Source organism: Mus caroli, chromosome 4 (genome assembly GCF_900094665.2).
Source record: "Mus caroli chromosome 4, CAROLI_EIJ_v1.1, whole genome shotgun sequence".
NCBI classification, from domain to species: Eukaryota; Metazoa; Chordata; class Mammalia; order Rodentia; family Muridae; genus Mus; species Mus caroli.
This window is the reverse complement of record NC_034573.1, coordinates 101,127,298-101,147,307: the sequence shown is the minus strand read 5'-3', so window position 1 is coordinate 101,147,307 and position 20,010 is coordinate 101,127,298. Positions and strand designations below refer to the sequence as shown.

The window sequence follows — 20,010 nt, the reverse complement described above, 5'->3', positions numbered from 1 at the left end:
CAGACACACACATGTACAGACACACACATGTACAGACACACACATGTACAGACACACCCATGTACAGACACACCCATGTACAGACACACACATGTACAGACACACACATGTACAGACACACACATGTATAGACACACACATGGACAGACACACACATGTACAGACACACACATGTACAGACACACACATGTACAGACACACACATGTACAGACACACATGGTGATTCCTATTTACTCTCACATGTACAGACACACACATGTATAGACACACACATGTACAGACACACATGGTGATTCCTATTTTACTGACCTATGTACTTGTTTTCAGCTGGAAGATGAAGGTCTGGATTTAAGTCAAAATTACTCTTCCACAGTTCAGTCCAAGAGTTTTCAATATCTGTGGAGGGGAAAAACAGACATAGCCAACAAATACAACATTCAGAATTCTCTTAACAAACCAGCCATCAACTGCCTTCACTACTCAATGTCTCCTCAGCCATAGCTATGCAACCTAGAAACTCACTAGTCAAAGCAGGACCAGGCAGGGCAGCCATCATCTGAGGCACGGTTTGCAATGCAGAGCCAATCTTTCCCCCTGTACTTTCCCTCCCTCTTCAGTTCTGGAGACAAAGTCTCATTACACAGCCTGCACTGCCCTCTCAGGAGAGTTGCCCAGTCTTCCTGCCTTGTTTTCTGGGTGCTGAGATTATATGCATGTGTCACCACATCCGGCCAGAGCCAGGTGACACATATACTTAGTGAAGTCTGACAAATGCCTTCCCCTCTCTCCTTCCTTCCTTCCTTCCTTCCTTCCTTCCTGCCCTTCCTCCTTTCTTTTCTCCCTTTTTAGAGGAATGGTTTGGTATTCTGGGTCCACTGCATAGAGCAGGAGCAGAGCAGTGGGGCCTCCAGAGAAGCACTTCTTTAGAAAAGAGTAAAATCAGAGGTTCAGGCAGGTCAGCAGGCTACACAGCAAACCTTGCCTTGAGAACAGCAAATAGGGAATAGCAATGAATACAAAGAACAATCTAGCTACCAAATAGCCAATTAAGGAGGACGTTTTCACTAATTCATAAATATAAAGATAGTGAAAAGTACAAAATATAAGTATGTTTCATTTCAAAATAAAAATTTTTAAACGTATACTTTTTGCCAGGCACAGTGACATACTCCTTTGATGTCAGCACTCAGACCTCTGTGAGTTTGAGGCCAATGTCCTGATTTGTTTTTGTCAACTTGGCATGAACCTAAACAAATCTAGGAAGAGGTAATCTTAACTGAGAAAATGCCTCCATCCAGGTTGCCTAAAGGAAGGTCTGTAGGAATTCCCTTGATTAACAATTAGTAGGGGAGGGTGGTGCACCCCTGGCAGGTGCTGGATGCTACAAGAGGGCAGGCTGGGAAAATCATGAAGAACAAGCCAATAAGCAGCCCTCCCGTGAGGTCTGTTTCAGTTCTGGCCCCCATGTTTCCCGGTACCTCAAATTCCTGCCCTGGTTTCTCTTGGTGACAGAGTGACGTGAGAGTTGTAAGAAGAAATAAACCTTTTCCTTCCCAAGTTGCTTTGGCCATGATGTTTTATCACAACAGAAACCCTACCCATGGTGCCAGGAGTGGGATATTGCTGTAAAGGACTATGAAAGGACATTGGAACTTTGGGCTAAAAAGCCAGTGTTCAGAGCTTAATGAGCTACTGTGGGGAGTTAGAAGATAATGCTAAGAGCAGTGTCGACCAGGGAAGCCTGATGACAGGCATCCCAAGCATACCTCTAACTGCAGCACTTGGACACAGAGGCAAGTAGAGCTCTGAGAGTTTGAGGACAGCCTGGTCTACACATACAGTGAGTTCCAGGGTAGTCAGGGCTATGCAGAGAGACCCTGTCTCAAAAACCAAAAACAAAACCAAAAAAAAGAAAAAAAGATAGCAAAGTGACACCCTGTTTAAAAAAATAATAATATAAATAAAATATAAGATAAGAATATTATAGAATACATATGCACATACCCACATTTTTTGTCTCCATAAGAACTACCAGAGTATTAAAGGATAACCTTCCCAGCTGATGGGGCTGGAAAGACGGCTCAGCAGTAGAGAGCGCCTGCTGCTTGTGCACCCACACAGCAGCTCACAACTTCCTCTACCTTCAGTTTAATGGATCGACACCGTCAGTCTCCATGGGTATCCACACATGGTTGCACATAAACTCATATATGCACACACATAAATAATCTCTTTAAAACATCCCCAGCTGAGTCAAATATGCTTAAATAAAGGAGACTCATCACAGTAACTTACCTTCTATGCTATACTGAGTCCCAAACCACTTCTCCTTGAGGTCACATCTTCCCTCATTAGCACCAGACAGAAGAACGAGATTTGCCTTGTGAGGAACTAGCTGATTAAGGGCCTCAGCAATGACCTAACATAGAGGACAGCAAAAGACGTCAGAGACAGGAAGTCGAAAATGTAAAACACAATTTAAGATTTTTTTTGTTTTGTTTTGTTTTGTTTTGTTTTGTTTTGGAGACAGGGTTTCTCTGTGCAGTCCTGGCTGTCCTGGAACTCACTCTGTAGATCAGGCTGGCCTGGAACTCAGAAATCCACCTGCCTCTGCTTCCCAAGTGCTGGGATTACAGGCGTGCGCCACCACTGCCCAGCTACAATTTAAGATTTAAGTAACAATTTAACTTATATTTTATTTTTTAAGTAACAGCTTAAGTAAATAAACTATTTAAAAAACAAAAACATTTGCATTGTTTCTACAGTGTCATGATGTTCAGTGAACTGTTTCTAGTTCATGAATCTCCTAATTTATAAACTCTAAGTTTATTACTATTTCTAAAAACTTTATTTTTCCTTCTATTGAGGTATAACTGACAAACATCAGTGTGTGTCCTCCTGGTGGAGATGTGACTCATTTGCATGCAAGAAGCCCGGGTGTGACAGCTACTACCACATAAACTCGGCATGGAGAGGCAGGCCTGCAATCATAGCAGCTGAAAGAAGCACAAACAGTGGGAGTTCAAGGTCACTTCCAATTACAAAGCAAGTCTGAGGCCAGCATCGGATACATGACACAAAAAACAGATGGCCTTGTGTAAGAGACTCAGGAAAAACTCATTCGTCTTCCCTTTAAACAAACAAAAATTCTGACTAACTTACCAAGTTCTCTGCATTCCCACAGTTCCTAAACATATCTCTACACGTTTTCACTCCCCTCTCTCCTAAACCAAGTTTTGGGTTTTTGTTGTTGCTTTTCTGTTTTGTTTTGTTTTTTCTTTTCTTTGAGTCAGGATTTCTCTACATTCCTTGGTTGTCCTGGATCTCACTCTGTAGACCAGGCTGGCCTTGAACTCACAGAGATCTGCTTGCTTCTGCCTCCCAAGTCCTGGGATTAAAGGCACATGCCACCACCTAAAGCAGTTTTCAATTGGAGTGCTCCTTACTTCTGGCTTGTACTCAAACAGAAGCTGATCTCCCGTGAGAAAGTCCTGACGTGGGTACAGCTGCATGTTCTCACACATGTTCTCCACGTACTCGACTGGATCTGTCTGTAAAGAGGTACAATCATTTCACACCAGAGCCGCCACTGCTGTCCTTAACTGTCACAACACACACACTTGAGACAGAAGCCTCTGCACTGCTCTAACAGGATACAATGAAGGACACACACACACACACACACACGGGGAGAGGGGAGAGGGAGAACGAGCCTATGCTTCAGTGCCTCAGTGCCGGGGAGCTTCCCCTGTAAAGTGTCATGCTGAACTCAAAACCAACCAACTCAGCTCCAGTCACAGGAGCTTGTCATGAGAGCAGTCCCACACTCAACTCTGTCAAGTGCCCGACATGATTTCTATGTCAATAAAGATGGGACCTACCACTAACAACTGCTTTTGAGATAAGTCAAACTGCAGTGTGTCCCGAGGTGACAGTCAGAGGTAGAAAGTGGGTATCAAGAGCACAAGGCAGAGTGGAAATGACTGAGGACAGGGCCAGGCCCCACAGGGGACAGAGTAATGGCGCTCTGTAGAGCAGAAGGGGAACCATGCAAATGGCAAATGCTTCAAAACGGCCAGCAAAAAAAGAATTTGAATACTCCCCAAACAAACCTAATACTCTGATCAGAACATTATATATTGTATACATGTATTAAAATATCACAGGCCGGGCGTTGGTGGCGCTCACCTTTAATCCCAGCGCTCAGGAGGCAGAGGCAGGCGAATTTCTGAGTTCGAGGCCAGCCTGGTCTACAAAGTGAGTTCCAGGACAGCCAGGACTACACAGAGAAACCCTGTCTCGAAAAAAAAAAAAAAAAAAATCACACTGTACTAAAAAGTGAACATTTATTATGGTGTATAAAAGTAAAATTTCTATGAAGAAGTTATATTAATCAGTATGCTATCTCAATTTAAAAATAAAAGAATGACAAGTTTCTCTGGTTTTTAAAGTAGAAATAATTTTCCAGAAAAAAACAAATCAATCAATTCAAGTCTTTGCTGTGCACCCATATCACACTGTGGTGGTCTGAATGGGAATGGCCCCACAGGCTCAGATGTGTGAATACTTCATCCCCATTGGAACTATTTGAGAAGGATTAGGAGGTGTGGCCTGTTGATAGAGATGTGTTATTGAAGGCAGGCTTTAAACTCTCAAAAGCCTCTCACCACCCCACTGCAGTCTGCCTCCTCCCTGCAGTCTGACATGTGAGCTCTCAGATGGACATGCCATCATCCATCATCTGCCATCAGGACGGACACCCTTGAGAACGATAGCCATCTAAATAACTAATACATACACAAAATCTTTGTTTATTTTGAGACAGTCTCACTAATTTGCACAGGATAGCCTTTAACTCACTCAGTAGCCCACGAAGGCCTTGAACTTAGAATCAATCCTCCTGCCTCAGCCTCCAGGATAGTTTAGAGTACAGGCTTATGACACCAGGCCTGGCTCTGTTTTACCTTTTTTTTTTTTTTTTTTTTTTTTTTTTTTTTTTTTTTTTTGGTTTTTCAAGACAGGGTTTCTCTGTGTAGCCTTGGCTGTCCTGGAACTCACTCTGTAGACCAGGCTGGCCTCGAACTCAGAAATCTGCCTGCCTCTGCCTCCCAAGCTCTGGGATTAAAGGTGTGCGCCACCACTGCCCAGCCTGTTTTACTTTTTTAATAAGTTACTCGTATCAGCTTCTTCCTTGTAACACAACTGCTCTTACCAACATAGTAGACACCTGAGAGATTCCGGGTATTTTCTATGACGAAAGGATCCTACTTCCTGAAAGCTGAATGGTGATGCAAAAGCCTAGGGTAGGTACTGGGCAAGCAAGCAAAGCGGAGGAGAAGCACAGCGGGATGCCTGCCTGCTATGTCAAGCTGAGTCCCCAGTGCTAAGTAAGAAGAGTCAATACTATCGACATCAGCAATGTCTATAACTACCACCCACAGGAAATACAATTCAGTTGTTACAGATGTTTAAAATATCATGTATAATCACTGCTGAACAACTCTGAAAATCACTAGATTTTTCAATGGATCTTATTACACAAGAGAGACACTATTATTATTCTGAGCATTTTCATTCTATACTTTTGTGAATTGTACTTTTACACAATTAAAAACACTATTCTATGGGCTGGGCATTAACAGTTTCTCAACTGTGGCAACATACTTGGCTGAGATGTAAGAGAATGACTGTATAACAAACAGGATAAAACATTAAGAGTCAAATACAGACCATGTAACTGTAAATGGGCCAATAAAAAATGCACATAGAGAGAAGCAAGGGGAAGATATCACCAGGGATTCCTAGGTGATGGAGTACTAGCAATCCCCATGCAGTGACTGCAGCTTTTCTAAAGCTAGGGAGTGGCCAGATGCATTATTCTGAGCAATGATCCACAGACTTCAATAGCCTTCCAAAGGACACTTGTACATGGGCATGTGCGCACACACACATGCACGCAGCCCTTCTCTAAACTCTTTACTGTCACGAGTATAACAATACTTTCATGTATATGTTCTTATACTACAGATATACAGGATCATTAACGTTTTTACAGGTCCCCAAGTTTCTGTACATGTGCATGTGTGTACACGGGTGCACTCCAGTGTACGACAAAGGTGAAAGTTGAGAGAGAACTTCCTACACAGGCCCTCCCTGCCTCTGCCTCCCAGATGCTGGAATTAAAGGTGGGAACCACCACGCCCGGCTCCACTCCTGTCTGCATGGGAGCCAGAGTTCTAAACTCAATTCCTCATGCATACATATTAAGGACTTTACTTACTGAGCGAGCCAGTGTGCCAACCCCATGAAGTTCTTTACCTATGTACTTCCAATTCGCCAGATTATAAACACAGCTTATGTGTTTGGCAAGCTCAAATCAAATTTATCATATCCACGAAGACCTTCAATCAAGGAAAAACTCCTCTCCCTTAAGTCCCAAAGCTCAACCGTTCTTAATATTTATTACACATGGTAATTTCTATTGATTACCAAGTAGAATATCTTCATAATACTTGAATTCGATGGCAAGCTCTCCCTTGAATGCTTATCAAAGAGGATGAGCAAAAAAAGTGATTACATAGAAAGATCATCACATAACATGACCTATGTCATGGGCCCAGTCTTGTCCTGAAGCTTAATATAAATGCTAAAAACAAAAGTGTCAAGGCTATCTACAGATGAACGTGACAGAGTGGTACAATTAAAATTCCAGTGACACTTTCATAAGGTGAAACAATGGTCACACCAGTTCAGAGATAACATGCAAAAGAAATTTGAATTCTAATACCTGTTCTTGATAATGAAATTCATTATCCTCAATTTTCTGAATCTCTTCAAAAACTCTGTGAAAAGAGAACATGACAATTAGAAGATATATTAAAATTTCTCATTGCAATCGCCCTAGAGGAGAGAGGCCTACAAACGCAAAGGGCGGGGTAAATGTGTGCACAAGGCCATGGTGTACGCTCAGATGCAGAGGGACAGGTAGAGAGGAAACAGGATGAAATGACAGAACACAATCTCGGACAACTAAACATGTCTGTTGGCAGCCTGAAGTCAGATTGTACTGTCTTAGTTTCATCCTAAGAAATAATTATTACCTTTTCTCTGGACCTAGCTTCTGCAGCATTTTTAAATACTGAAAGACAGTGTGGGCAACCTGGAAGTAGAACATTGCATTAGGTTTTTTTGTATAAAGTGGTATCTGGAGAAAAGAAAACGAACTCCACTTACTTACCTCATAAAAATGCTCGTAACCCTCATCAGTCAGCGTAATAGAAATGCTGAACACTGAGTAAGTAGAATTTTGCTCAAAACCTGTCTCACCATTTCCACCAAACAATGCAAGAGCCCAGCACCTACAGTTGGGAGAATTAATCTAATTAGTAAGCCTTTAAACTAACCAAGTCAGCAACATTTCTATGTAAAATTTTGGAACCTGAGCTTTTGATGTAAACATATACTTTAAGAGTTAAATGAGGGGCAGCGGTGGTGGCGCACGCCTTTAATCCCAGCACTCAGGAGGCAGAGGCAGACGGATTTCTGAGTTCGAGGTCAGCCTGGTCTACAAAGTGAGTTCCAGGACAGCCAGAGCCACACAGAGAAACCCTGTCTCGAAAGACCAAGAAAAAAAGAGTTAAATGAGTTCTGTTTGTTTGAGACCAGAGCCACAACATAGCTCTGACTAGGCTTGAACTTACAGCTATCCTCCTGCCTCTGCCTCCTGAGAACTGAGATTACAGGATTGTGACACCACACCCAACACTGTTAAGTTTTAAAGCTCACATTTTAGGAGTCCAAGGAATTACAGGACATTTAGAAGTCAACAGAACAAACAGTAGTCACCTCCTCCTGTCTAACGGCGAGGCTGCCTGCCGTCCGTGTGGTTACGAGTGAAACGTAAAGTGGGAGCACAGACGTTACCTGGGTGGCTTGCAGTTACTAGGGCCATCCCACTCACCATCTTTGATCTTGCCTGCTACACGTTCTAAAACACATAAAATATAACCCAACTCGCAATGCCAAGTGAATTCTTTGAGACTATTACCTATCCTACATGGGTTACCCAGCAAAGCAGCAATGGGAGTAGTTTGTTCCTAGTTAAAATAACCCCAGAAACTTAACTCAGAGGGCATCCACCAAACTAAAGAGCTTGCAAGTCCAGGAGCTCTCAGGAAGACCAGCCATGCCTATCTCAGGGCTCGCTGCCCACGTCCTGACAGGATCACCCATGTACCCTCTGACACTACTGTTCTCAGTAACAACTGCCCTCTCAATTTCTGGAACACAATATATCTTAAATATTATTTCTACAAAATTTTCATCTATCTTTTTATTCTTGAATTAGTACGAAGAAAAAGACAAACTACAGTACAGTCCGGATCCTAAAGTTCTATTTCTATTGTTCAGTTAGAAATGAAACCGTGCCTTAGCTGCATTAGGACTCTCTACTGACACAGCTGCATCGCCTGTTCTTAACTGCACATATTCAGTAGGATTCTACAGTCCTCCTTCTGGGTTGGAGACCCTAGAGAGCCACCGCATTAAAATAACTGAGTTACTTATTCAAATACTTTTATTAGAACTAAACTTTTATATAATTATGGGATCAGCTGTTAATTTTCATGTATAATTTTGTTATATTTTGTCATATTTCCAACATGAGCTAAAAAGACAGTTCTGTGGTTAAGAGCACTGGCTGCTCTTCCAGGAGCTGGGTTCAATTCCCAGCACCCACACGGTAGCTTACAACTGTCTGTAACTCCACTTCCAGGGGACCTGACAAAACACCAATGCACATAAAATAAAAAAATAAAAATTTAAAAATAGTCACTAAAATGACCTAGGTTGTTATTATAACTATGATTAGTATTTTGATTCCAGACCTTATAACAACTAAAGCAAAGGAATACATGGTAAAACCTACTGCTATTATTTAGAGATTATTATAGAAAAATGCTTAATAATTGAATACTTGCTTTTTTCTAAGGTAAGAAAGAATGCTGCCTTTGCCTTCATGTCCAACAAGCCAGGAAATATAATGAAGTGGCTTCACCCTAAAAAATTAATTATAACAAAGGTCAGAAGTCAAAATCAGGTTTAAATACACAAGGTTTGAGAATCTAAGCTTGTTCTTATGACTTCAGTAAAGATGAAGTTGTAATCAGCTAACAGTCATAATATAAAAACAGAAAATGATAAGACATTTCATGTAAGCTCACCAAAAGAGCAGAATAATTCCAAAATATAAGTCTGCTACCTTTTACAGGAAAGAGGCATGTTTTTTTTTTAAGGTCTTCTAGATGTGTGCGTGTGTGTGTGTGTGTGTTCCTGTGTACTTAACATGTGTGTGCAGGTACATATGCACATGTGTACATGGGGAGGCCCGAGAGAGATCTTAGGCATCAGCTGTATGGAGCCAATCACCCGCCGTGACGCACCCTCTCACAGGCCTGGAGGTTACCAATTAGATTACACTGGCTGGCCTGGCCAATGAGCCCCACAGAGCCTCCTGTCCCCATCTCCCAAGCTTCCTCTGCTGGAATAGACTAACATTTTAGAACCCAATAGTGTCCAGAATCAGATTTTCACAAAGGCTTTCATTACTATATCAATGATTTTAAAAACCACTCTGCTAAAGGCTGGAAAATCAAGAGCCTGGCTTCAGTTTAAGAACACTGGGATCATGAACCAAAAATACAATTTCATGCACTTTTCTTTTCCTCTTCATCTGATTAACCACTTACTACTCACAGACTTTTGTGCAACACAGTTATTACCACACAGTATAATAAATGTAAAAATATATTGTTCAAATTCTCTCAAAATTCATTTAGCTAGTATTTTTGTAATGTAATAAACACATAGGGACTTTTGGTACTGGCTACCATGTCCACCAAAATTTATTAAGTTCTTGAAAAAAAATCAAAAATATTATTTTAACTCTGGAACACAATTCTCAAAAGACTTCGTACTATAGACTAACCTATCAATTGAATTACACACACTAGACTGGCTCAGAGTAAAAGCAGCTATGGACTAAGCCCGGCTAACTGAACATCTGCATCTGAACAAAACTAATATGGCTGCATCTGGCAATACTGAAGGGAAAGTGTGTGAAACTGTTCTCTAGTAAAGCTAACTTACTGGGGTCAACTTATTTGGGGTATAACAATGACTGAAAAATGAAATGTTAAATAAAGCATCAGGTCTCACAGAATAGCTAGATGGCAACAGACCAACCCCTACAACTTGTCACTTATTGTAATTTTCAACATTTCTTCAATATTAGTGATCAAAAGGATAAAGTCTTTGATAACAGCATATTCTGAGACACTATCCCCTAAGAGATGCTTAATATTTGGTTCTTTTTTAGTTTTTAAAAGATTATTTTTAATATGTACATATGTATACATATATTATGTATATGGGTGTGTGCTTTGCTTGCATGTGTGTCAGTGTACCACATGCATGCAATGCTCACAGAGGCCAGATGAGGGCACCATGACTGGGTGACTGGAACTGGAGGGATAAACAATTCTGAGCTGCTACAAGAATTCTGTGCTGAGAATCAAACTCAGGTCCTCTGGAAGAGCAAGCAGTGCTCCTTATAGCTAAGCCCTATCTCCAGCCCCATACACTCAATATTTTAATGCCTGAACAATATAATATAAGCTACTAATGTTTGGCACATCTTTGAGGACAGAGACAAGGACAGAACAGCATTTTAGCTGATCCTCCTTAGCATTAGTTTAACAATGTCAACATTTCTTAAGATATTTGTAACTATCCCATATATATTGCTTTTTGCAATATATGCACCTTCCTGCTTTTTACTATAACCATAATGTTTTTGTTAATTTTAGTGGACTTGATTATTCAAATATTCTAGTATGTAACAAAACACATTTTTTACTGAGCTTAAGCAACACACACTGCTTCCCTTTCTTCTACTGGGTTTGTCCTCACAGCCTTGTTTTGTTTGGACTATGCTTAAAAAAAATGAGAGGGGCTGGTGAGATGGTTCTATACTGAGCTTGCATAAAACTGAACTTCTCTTCCCAGAACCCATTTTGTAAAGTTTAAATGACCACCAGTAACTCCAGTTCCAGAGGATTGAACACCCTCTTCTGGGCTCCAAGAAGGCACGTGCTCTCATGTGTAAATACCCACATGCTGATACACACATACACATAATTGGAAAAATGAACATAAGGGTCAGTCAGGTGTAGTGGTACAGCACACCTTTAACCCCAGCACTTGGAAGGTAGAAACAGATGGATCTGTGAGTTCAAGGCCACTGGTCTATATAGTGAGCTGCAGATCAGCCAGGCCTATGTAGAGATACTATGTCTCAAAAACAAAACAAAAAAACAACAAAAAATGTATTTTTTAAAAATATAAATTTATGTCAATTCAATTGCATTTATTTATTATAAAGCATTTGTAGACTTGACCATTCCTTACCTAAAAACAAAACAAAATAAAATCCTGCTTGGCCCAAGCCATGCTGCTCAAACACTGATAAACTGGTATTCTTACCCTAGTTTATATAATCCCCTAACTCACCGAAGTAAATCCTTATAACTTAAAGCTATGTAACTTTCACTTTTGACAAGTAAATAAAAGATTCATGCTATGGAAAATAAATCATAAATTAATATGTTTTACTCTATAACTACTAAAGAGTAATTAGTAAAGTAAACAATACCAAATTAATTTCTTTTTTTGTTTTGTTGTTTTGTTTTGTTTTTTCAGAGCTGAGGACTGAACCCAGGGCCTTGCACTTGCTAGGCAAGCGCTCTACCACTGAGCTAAATCCCCAACCCCATTTTTTTTTTTCAAATATCTAATTTCAAAGACTCTGGTAAAGTTATTCATTATAAGAAAAATCTAAGTTTTGGTTTTCGTTTTTGAGACAGCGTTTCTCTGTGTAGCCCTGGTTGTCCTGGAACTCACTCTATAGACCAGGCCAGCCTCAAACCCAGAGATTTGTAGGCCTCTGCCTCGCAAGTGCTAGAACTAAAGTGTGTACCACCACTCCAGGCAGAAAATTCTAGTCTCTATACCCAAAAAAGCCATGAAATGCCCAAGACTTGATAATGTAGCAGTTAGATTCCAGGCTAAAAAACACTTGGGTTTTAAATAGAGAAACCCTAAACTTACAGCAGCAGCCAGCCTTCTCTGAACCCCGGCGCGATAGGTTTAATGAAGCAAACCCCTGGAGGCTTACCTGTAGTGCTGCTGCTGAGGAGGAAGTGCCCATGTGACGGTCAGAGCATGGATTTTTCTGATTGGAACAACTAAACAAAAATGTAGAAGAACTAGTATAAGGTTTTCCATAACATCCTCTGTTATAAGAACAGGTATTTGTTCAATGTCTTTCATCCTCCAGCAATCACAGGATGGCTATTATTGCAGTTGTTACTTAAGTTACCAATTTTCTAATCTGAGTAATTCTGTTTTAAGCAAGAATTAAAAAGAACTAGGACTCTGTGAAATGCTACAAAGGATGAATCCCTTCTTTCAAGAAAGGTGCGGGTCTAAGGGGGTCCATGGCAAAATCCACTCCACCACTTTCCTGGTTACAGTGCTTAAAACAGGATCTTCATAAAACTCACATGCACTTAAGTCTTCCTGCTTCTATTTCTCATGATGAAATGTGGGCCCTGACTAAAGTATTTCTGGAGACGATGAGTCTATGAATAGAAAATCTAAAGCTAGAAACAACAGAAAATACTCTCTTGGAATATCTGGCTTAACAGGATGAAGCAGAAAGGGTGTGCTAAAAACAGTCACTGATGATAGGAGGTGAGGCTGACCCTGGGGTAGACAAGATGGAAAGCAACAGGGAGGGAGGGAGGGAGGGAGGGAGCAAAAAACAACTACTATGATTAAAAGAACCAAAAAGCAGGAGACTTAAGAATGTCTCTGTAACACTCACTGCTGGCAAACTGGAAAGTAAATTATAATGTGATCGTGTAACAATTCATTGTACAGTTACTACAGATGCCAAATTAAAAAAAAAAGATCAGTATATATATTTAGTAAGTATCTATTTTCATAATCTTCAATATTATATATCAGTTTGCCTATAAAGTAGCAGAAGAAATTTGCCCAAACTGTTTCTCTTTCTAGGAATAGTAAGACTTAAAGGGGCCCTTTCCAGTTCCCTGACACCTGAGGTCCTCTTAATTTAACAAATACCATTATGTATAACTAAGTTTTAAAAAATAATTTTAAGGTCTTTTCCTTTTCTACCTTTGCTTTCTTAATGGAAGAATGAAAAGGTGGAGGGGAGGAGACAAGAGAAAAGGAACATGGGAAAGACGGAGAGGGAAATAGACCAGCAGCCACAAACACCACAGCTCGCCAGTGGCTCTGTCTGTCCCTAACTAGACCTCATAGTCTAAGTTCTGTTTTGTTTGCATTTCCAAGAAAACTGGCAGTCTTAAGTTTTAGGAAAGGTACTAAAGTTATTTCAAGCAATTTTAAGCCTTCAATTCACAAACCTCTATAAAGTTTGTTAAATGCTGGTGTGTCAAAAGGATCCGTTAAATGGCTAAAGTTTGGTTTAGGTAGCCCACTGAAAACAAAACAAACACATTAAGATTAAATTAGGAACAGCCTTTATGAATAATATCATTAGGGGTGCTTCACTGACTGACATTCATAAACAATCCACCCTGCGCGGTGCTGGCTAAGAGAAGTCTCGGCTTGACCATGGAGTGATCCTGTCTACAGTCCATTTCTTGTCGGCATCCAAGGGACCCTGCCCTAATATTTACAGCCTCTAATCTGTGCCATTTACTCATGGCTCTCCTCCTGTAAGAGGGACTTTTAGGTGGTAAAGCTGTTCTAGAAATACTTTTTAAATGTAACAACTATATGTGGAGTGATAAGATATAAAAACTACTTCTTTAAGGGGAAAAACAGTCCACGTTCCAAACAACTGACAAAAGGGAAGAATAAATGCCTTTCTAAACAGAATTCATTTAGAGAGGTGGGTGCACGCGATATGCTCTCCAATACGGTCCTCTCTTATAACAGTTCCAAATGCCCTGGACAGTAACAGGAAAACAAACAATAAATGTAAAAACAAACAAAAATCTTCAAAAGTATTGCTTAATATAAATTTATAAGCATGCAATTTTTGAACTATAGAAATTATGGAAAAAGGTTCCTGTTTTAGCTTTTCTCCTCAAAAGTCATATGATCTTGACTAAGTTGGTAAACTTCCTTAGGTCGTAGTATTACAACATTTGAAAAAAACAAAAACAAGAACAAAAATACCTTTGGGACTTACACAAAAAGGTGTGCCCTCTAACTGTGGAGACATGTAACTTACAGAAAGCAACCGTCTTACTTGTTTGGTATCTGAGAGAAGATCTCCGTCACCCACTTTTCCAAAGTGTCCAGGGTTTCTTGAAGGACAATGAGGGGAAGGGGTGTGGAAGAACAGGACACACAATGGTTAGTCAGTGGAGAAGACTGTGGCCACACTGGTGGCTGTCTTTTATACACTTGTGAATGAGGCTAACGACTGCTATTAACCCAGCAGGAGTACCGGGAAGGCTATCAACAGAGAAGAAAAACCATACCACACCCACAGTTCTGCTAGACTCTAACTGCCCACTGACAAGGTTAGAAAAGGCACACAAGGTTTTGCTAGTGACAAACCATGTGATTATCATGAGAGAACTCTTGAGCTTAATTCCCAGTAATTTGAAGAAAAGAAACTAAAGGCAAAATTAAAAAAAAAAAAAAAAAGACTAATCAAGTTTTGAATTTAAGCCAGACTTTACTTACACAGATAGTTTACTTGTTGTTAGATTTGTGCGTGTGTGCGTGTGTGTGCACGTGTGTGTGTGCACGTGTGTGTGTGTGTGTGTGTGTGTGTGTACCACTGTGCATGTGAGGAGTTCAGGACAATTTGCAGGAATTGGTTTCCTTTCACCTTGTTTATCCCCAGGATTAAACTCAAGGAGTCGTACTTGGAAGCAAGCACCTTAATCTGCTAAAGTATTTGTCAGCTCTATATAAGTATTTGATGTTGTGATGTGCTGTGATGTGATGTGTGTGCAAGTGGGGTCCAAAGGTTGATATTTGCTGTCTCCCTCAATCGTTCTCCGCTTTTTAATCTTCTCTCATATATTACATCCCAAATACCTGTTTTTTTTAAAGTTACTCCTAAATACCTGCAAAAACCTACTTTTAATTACTTTTGTTTATTTGTGTGTGAAATCACCATGTAGATGCTGTAGACTGAACTCATACTTGGTCTTACCTGCCAAACCATCTCACTAGTCCTTCCTCCTCCTCAATATTCTCAACACAGCCTCCGGAACCTGGAGCTTACTAACTCAGCCAGCCCAGCTAGCCAGCAAGCCCCAGGGATCCGCCCTCTCTGCCTACCCAGAGCTGGGATGGCACCTGCCATAGGTGCTGGAGTCTGAACTCAGATCCTCATGCCTGTGAAACAAGCTCTTCAGTAACTGAGCCATCCATCTCCTCAGACCCAGAAATTTGACTTTTAAATAGCATAAAAAGAGAAATTCTCAAAATCAAAGAACTCTAGATTATATGTGATCTCATCAAAATTCTATTGTTTATTTTAGAATTTGACAATAAGACTTAGGAGACTAAGGTAGGTGAATCTCTCTGAGTTCAGGGCAGGCCAGGTCTATACAGCAAGTTCAGGGATACAAAGAGATACCCTGTCTCAAAAACAAACAAAAATCTGTACTAGGTAACAATCATTGTGTCAAACAGGAAAAAAAATCACAAAGGGACAAAACACCAGAGTGAATAAAACTTCATATGCATGAAGTAATTTGCAACAATTTATAAATTAATCTCTATACTAAAAATAAGCAATGCCTGCTACAACAATATAAATGCAATTTAGAATCACATTTTTGGATTAATTTTGAAAAATGAAAACTGTTTCATATATTATCAGCTTTGATCTCAATTTTGAAGAGGTTGGGGCAAAATTTTATAGAAAGGAGAATGATATTTGGTGAGAGGAGAAGAGAAGAAACATGCAAACTATAATGTCAAAAGGAATGGTTTAACACGTGATTATTAGGACATCTACAAAAGGTTAAACCCCAAGACAACAGAAGCTACTGGAGTCTCCTCAGTGAGTCACTAAGATAATCAGGACATGGAAGGAGCAGAGATGCTCTTCAGTCTTGCACATTTAGAATGCTTCTATCATTGCTACAGGATTGCTCTTAATTATCTTATAGGACCTTTATATAGGGATGAACAAACAACTTGCCCTATAAGTTTATGAGCGATATAAATTAAATATAAAACCACAAATATAAATCATCTGAAAAGAAAACACAACCGCTGAGCTAGGTGTGGTGGCACATGCCTGAAATCCCAGAAGGTCACGGCTACATGAGCCCCTGTCTCAACCACACATGACCTCTGAGTAGTGCACCAGTACACTCATACACACTTGAGTAGTGCACCAGTACACTCATACACACTTGAAGCTAGTCCATAAATGACCTATTTCTGTGAGAGATGATTTGTATGAGATGATCTTACGTTTCTGTGAACTTTGCCATTACTTTGTAACATATTCATTTCCTTCCATTTTTAAGAAATATTTTTATTTATGTATAGTGGTGTGTGTGTGTGTGTGTGTGTGTGTGTGTGTGTGTGTGTTGTATGTATTGTGTGGTATGTGTACTAGTGTGGGGGTGCTGGTGCAGACCAGAAGAAGATGTGAGATCCCCTAGAGTTGTAATTATAGGTAGTTGTTAGGCACCCATCACGGATGCTAAGAACCAAAGTCTGGCCCACTGCAAGCACAGCAAGCACAGCAAGCACTCTGCCGAGTCACCTCTCTAGCTCCAGTTTGTAATTTGCCAGATAATGGAGTAACAATATGCCATAGTGACTCAAACATCCTATGAAAGTAGAACAATTGATCTTTGAACAACATGTGGGAATACTGACCTCTGGGGCAGTAAATACACACACACACACCCTCACACATACACACACCCTCACACATACACACACCCTTACACATACACACACACACACACACATCCTCACACACACACCCTTACACACACACTCACACATACACACACCCTCACACATATACACACACACACCCTCACACACACACCCTTACACACACACTCTCACACATACACACACCCTCACACATACACATACCCTCACATACACCCTCACACACACCCCTCACACACACACACCCTCACACACACACACCCTCACACACACACACCCTCACACCCTCACACACACACACACCCTCACACACACACACCCTCACACACACACCCTCACACACACACCCTCATCTCTATGGGACTATATGTGCATGCTCTATGATTGTGCATGTGTACATGCATGTGTTCATATGTATGGAAGCCAGAGGTCAAGTGTCCTTCTCAATTGTTTTCCATCTCATTTTTGACTATCCCAAAAATTGACTAACAGCCAGATCTTCACAAAGCTGTATCAGTAACATAAACTACCTATTGACATGTACTTTAGATCTCATACACATTATATATGGTGAAGACTATTCAAGTACTGAGACCTTTAAAAAAAAAAAAGCCTACAATACAGTTGACGAGAGCAGACTAACTATCCGTGTGGACACGATCAGCAGCTTCATGCAGATGTCACAACAGTGGAGAAGGATAAGAAACCATGTCAGTACTAATTTACTACCATTAATTTCATGTAGTTATGCTTTAATACATTTGCGTCTGTTTACATTTCTCTCTGCTGTAAATGATGCAATTTGTTTATCCAGGTTTAGATTAAATGTATACTTTATAGATTTGTGTATATTTTATGGTAATAAAAAAATAAAATATTATGTACATGTATTTTATGTATTCATGTCATCTAACTTTTTCTTAATTTTTTTTCTTTCTAGGCTATGTGTTTCATCTGTAAGTTTTTCCAAAATGTTGCAAAATTTCAAAAATAAACTGCATGTCAGTGGACTCCTGCTACTCAAGACCTGTTAATCAAGGGCAAATGATACTTCAGAGTAACTCTAGGGGCGTAACAGATAACACTACCTTTGGACTGAACAACTAAGGTCATATAATGAGCAGAATAGTAGCGCATCCAGAATTCTCTCAGTCTGGCATGTGTATCAATGTTATTCTTCTTTGGTTCATGCTTGAGTGTCTCAGCATTTCCTATAAAAAATTTAAAAAATTAAAAATTATAGAAGTAACTGTTAAAGGACTTCTACACCAACAATGAGTTTTCTACAAGCTTAGAAAACCTATGAAATTACCCAAGTGTCATGTAGTAATAGCATAAGCCAGGAGACAATTCTGAAATAGACACATAGGGATTGATGGTTGGAAAAACCTCAACAACTGACAGTAATTGCCTAACATTCCTTTCTTGATAGTCTAGTATTAAATTGATTTTCCCCTCTGAATTATTTTACTAAAATTCTGCCTAATTCTTAAAAATAAAACATAAAAAGCTAGGATGCCATAAGTTACACAACAGATATAGAAAAATATTATAAAACAGCCTTGAATTAGATCAATTCATCCTGGCCTCCATACTATGACAAGATTAATAGATTACAACTGATATCTACCAACAATAAAAAGCCATTATGAAAAGCAGATACCAGTTCAACGGCTTACCTGTTAAACAAAATTAGGCCACAGCTCAAAAAGTATTAGAAAACCATTCCTGAGTGTCTCTTGATAAATGGAAACATCAGGTTGGGGTGAAGACTTTACAATCAGACTTTATAATCAGCATGTTTATCTTTAAATGGAGATTATAATGGTACCTATCTCTTAATACTTGATAACAAGCTAATGCTATAATGCATACAAGGCCAGCACAGTGTCTGGCACCTAGAAAGCACTCACAAAATGTCCAACTCTATTCTAGCAAAACTCAGTGCTAGAGGACCAAGCACAGCATGCTCACACCACTCTATTCCAAGAGTTTTCCAGCTGCGCTCTTAGAAGGTAAAGAGCACTTTGCTATCCCAGCACCATGAATTGTTCTTTAGTTTTGGGTAGTCTGGGTGGGTTCTGTGTTTCATTTTGTTGTTGTCCTTCCTTGGTTATAACAGGGTCTCATATATCCCAGGCTGGCCTGGGGGCTGAAGACAACACTGAAGTTCAGATCCTCCCACCTCCCCCTCCTGAGGAATGACATGAATGCACCCAACTGTACCCAGTTTTATGCAGTTGTGGGGATCAAATTCAGAGCCTTCTGCTTTCTAGGCAAGCACTGTACCAACATTTCTAACCCTCGTAATCAGTGTGTCTTATTCTCATCCTTCTTACCTAGAAATAAGGTAAATTATGGTATCTTACCCCAAAAAAACTTCCCCATAGGATGTCCAGGTCTAGCGAGGCTTCCAAACAACATTTCTTTTCTGTTTGCATCAGAAGGCCTTGCAAGCTGATACTCTGTAAGTTTTAAAGAAATATTTTCAGTAAAACGAAATTTCATTATTTTCTTGACTGTCTAGAAATTCAAGCTTATAGAACTGAAAGCAAGGGAGCAATAAAAATTGACTTTCAAAATATGTTATAAAACTGAAGCTGGTAACTCAACAACCTAAACTTGGTCCTATCACTTAATCAGTCATTCTGAGGAAACTGATCGCCTTTCTAGAGTTCTTCTCTTATTTTCAAATGAGGCAATGTAGTTAATGATCTGAATGTTTCAGCTCTAGATTTCTAGGTCTAAGAATTTCCCGAAAAAAAAGCACTAATAAAATGCTGCTAGTCTTCAGATCTGAGGCTGAAGAAGTAACAAAATTCGAGGCTTTGGGGCCCAGGCTTGGGAGTGTGGCTTTTGTGGCTTAGTGCTCCAGGTGCTGGTCATAAAACAGATAGCAACATTCCTTCCTCCACCCACCCACTTCCTGGGTTCAAAGAGTGTTCATTCAAAGAATGGCACCCTGACCATTACTGGAACCTACAATGCAAATGTGCTATCTTTAGGGG

At 40.0% G+C, this 20,010-nt stretch overlaps 1 protein-coding gene across 2 annotated transcripts in view; it reads right to left on the bottom strand.

Annotated features, from left to right (window-relative positions):
- Nrdc (nardilysin convertase) overlaps nt 1-20,010 on the bottom strand; it is a 63,024-nt gene that overhangs the window by 14,685 nt on the left and 28,329 nt on the right. For both annotated transcript variants that reach the window (XM_021159242.1, XM_021159243.1), the window contains 12 exons: nt 19,372-19,467; nt 18,091-18,213; nt 14,367-14,424; nt 13,513-13,586; nt 12,234-12,303; nt 8,980-9,057; nt 7,239-7,359; nt 7,102-7,160; nt 6,789-6,843; nt 3,448-3,552; nt 2,297-2,420; nt 311-397 (listed from right to left, as the gene is read on the bottom strand). In XM_021159242.1, the coding sequence (XP_021014901.1) occupies nt 311-397; nt 2,297-2,420; nt 3,448-3,552; nt 6,789-6,843; nt 7,102-7,160; nt 7,239-7,359; nt 8,980-9,057; nt 12,234-12,303; nt 13,513-13,586; nt 14,367-14,424; nt 18,091-18,213; nt 19,372-19,467 (1,050 nt within the window). The remainder of the gene's footprint in view (nt 1-310; nt 398-2,296; nt 2,421-3,447; nt 3,553-6,788; nt 6,844-7,101; nt 7,161-7,238; nt 7,360-8,979; nt 9,058-12,233; nt 12,304-13,512; nt 13,587-14,366; nt 14,425-18,090; nt 18,214-19,371; nt 19,468-20,010) is intronic.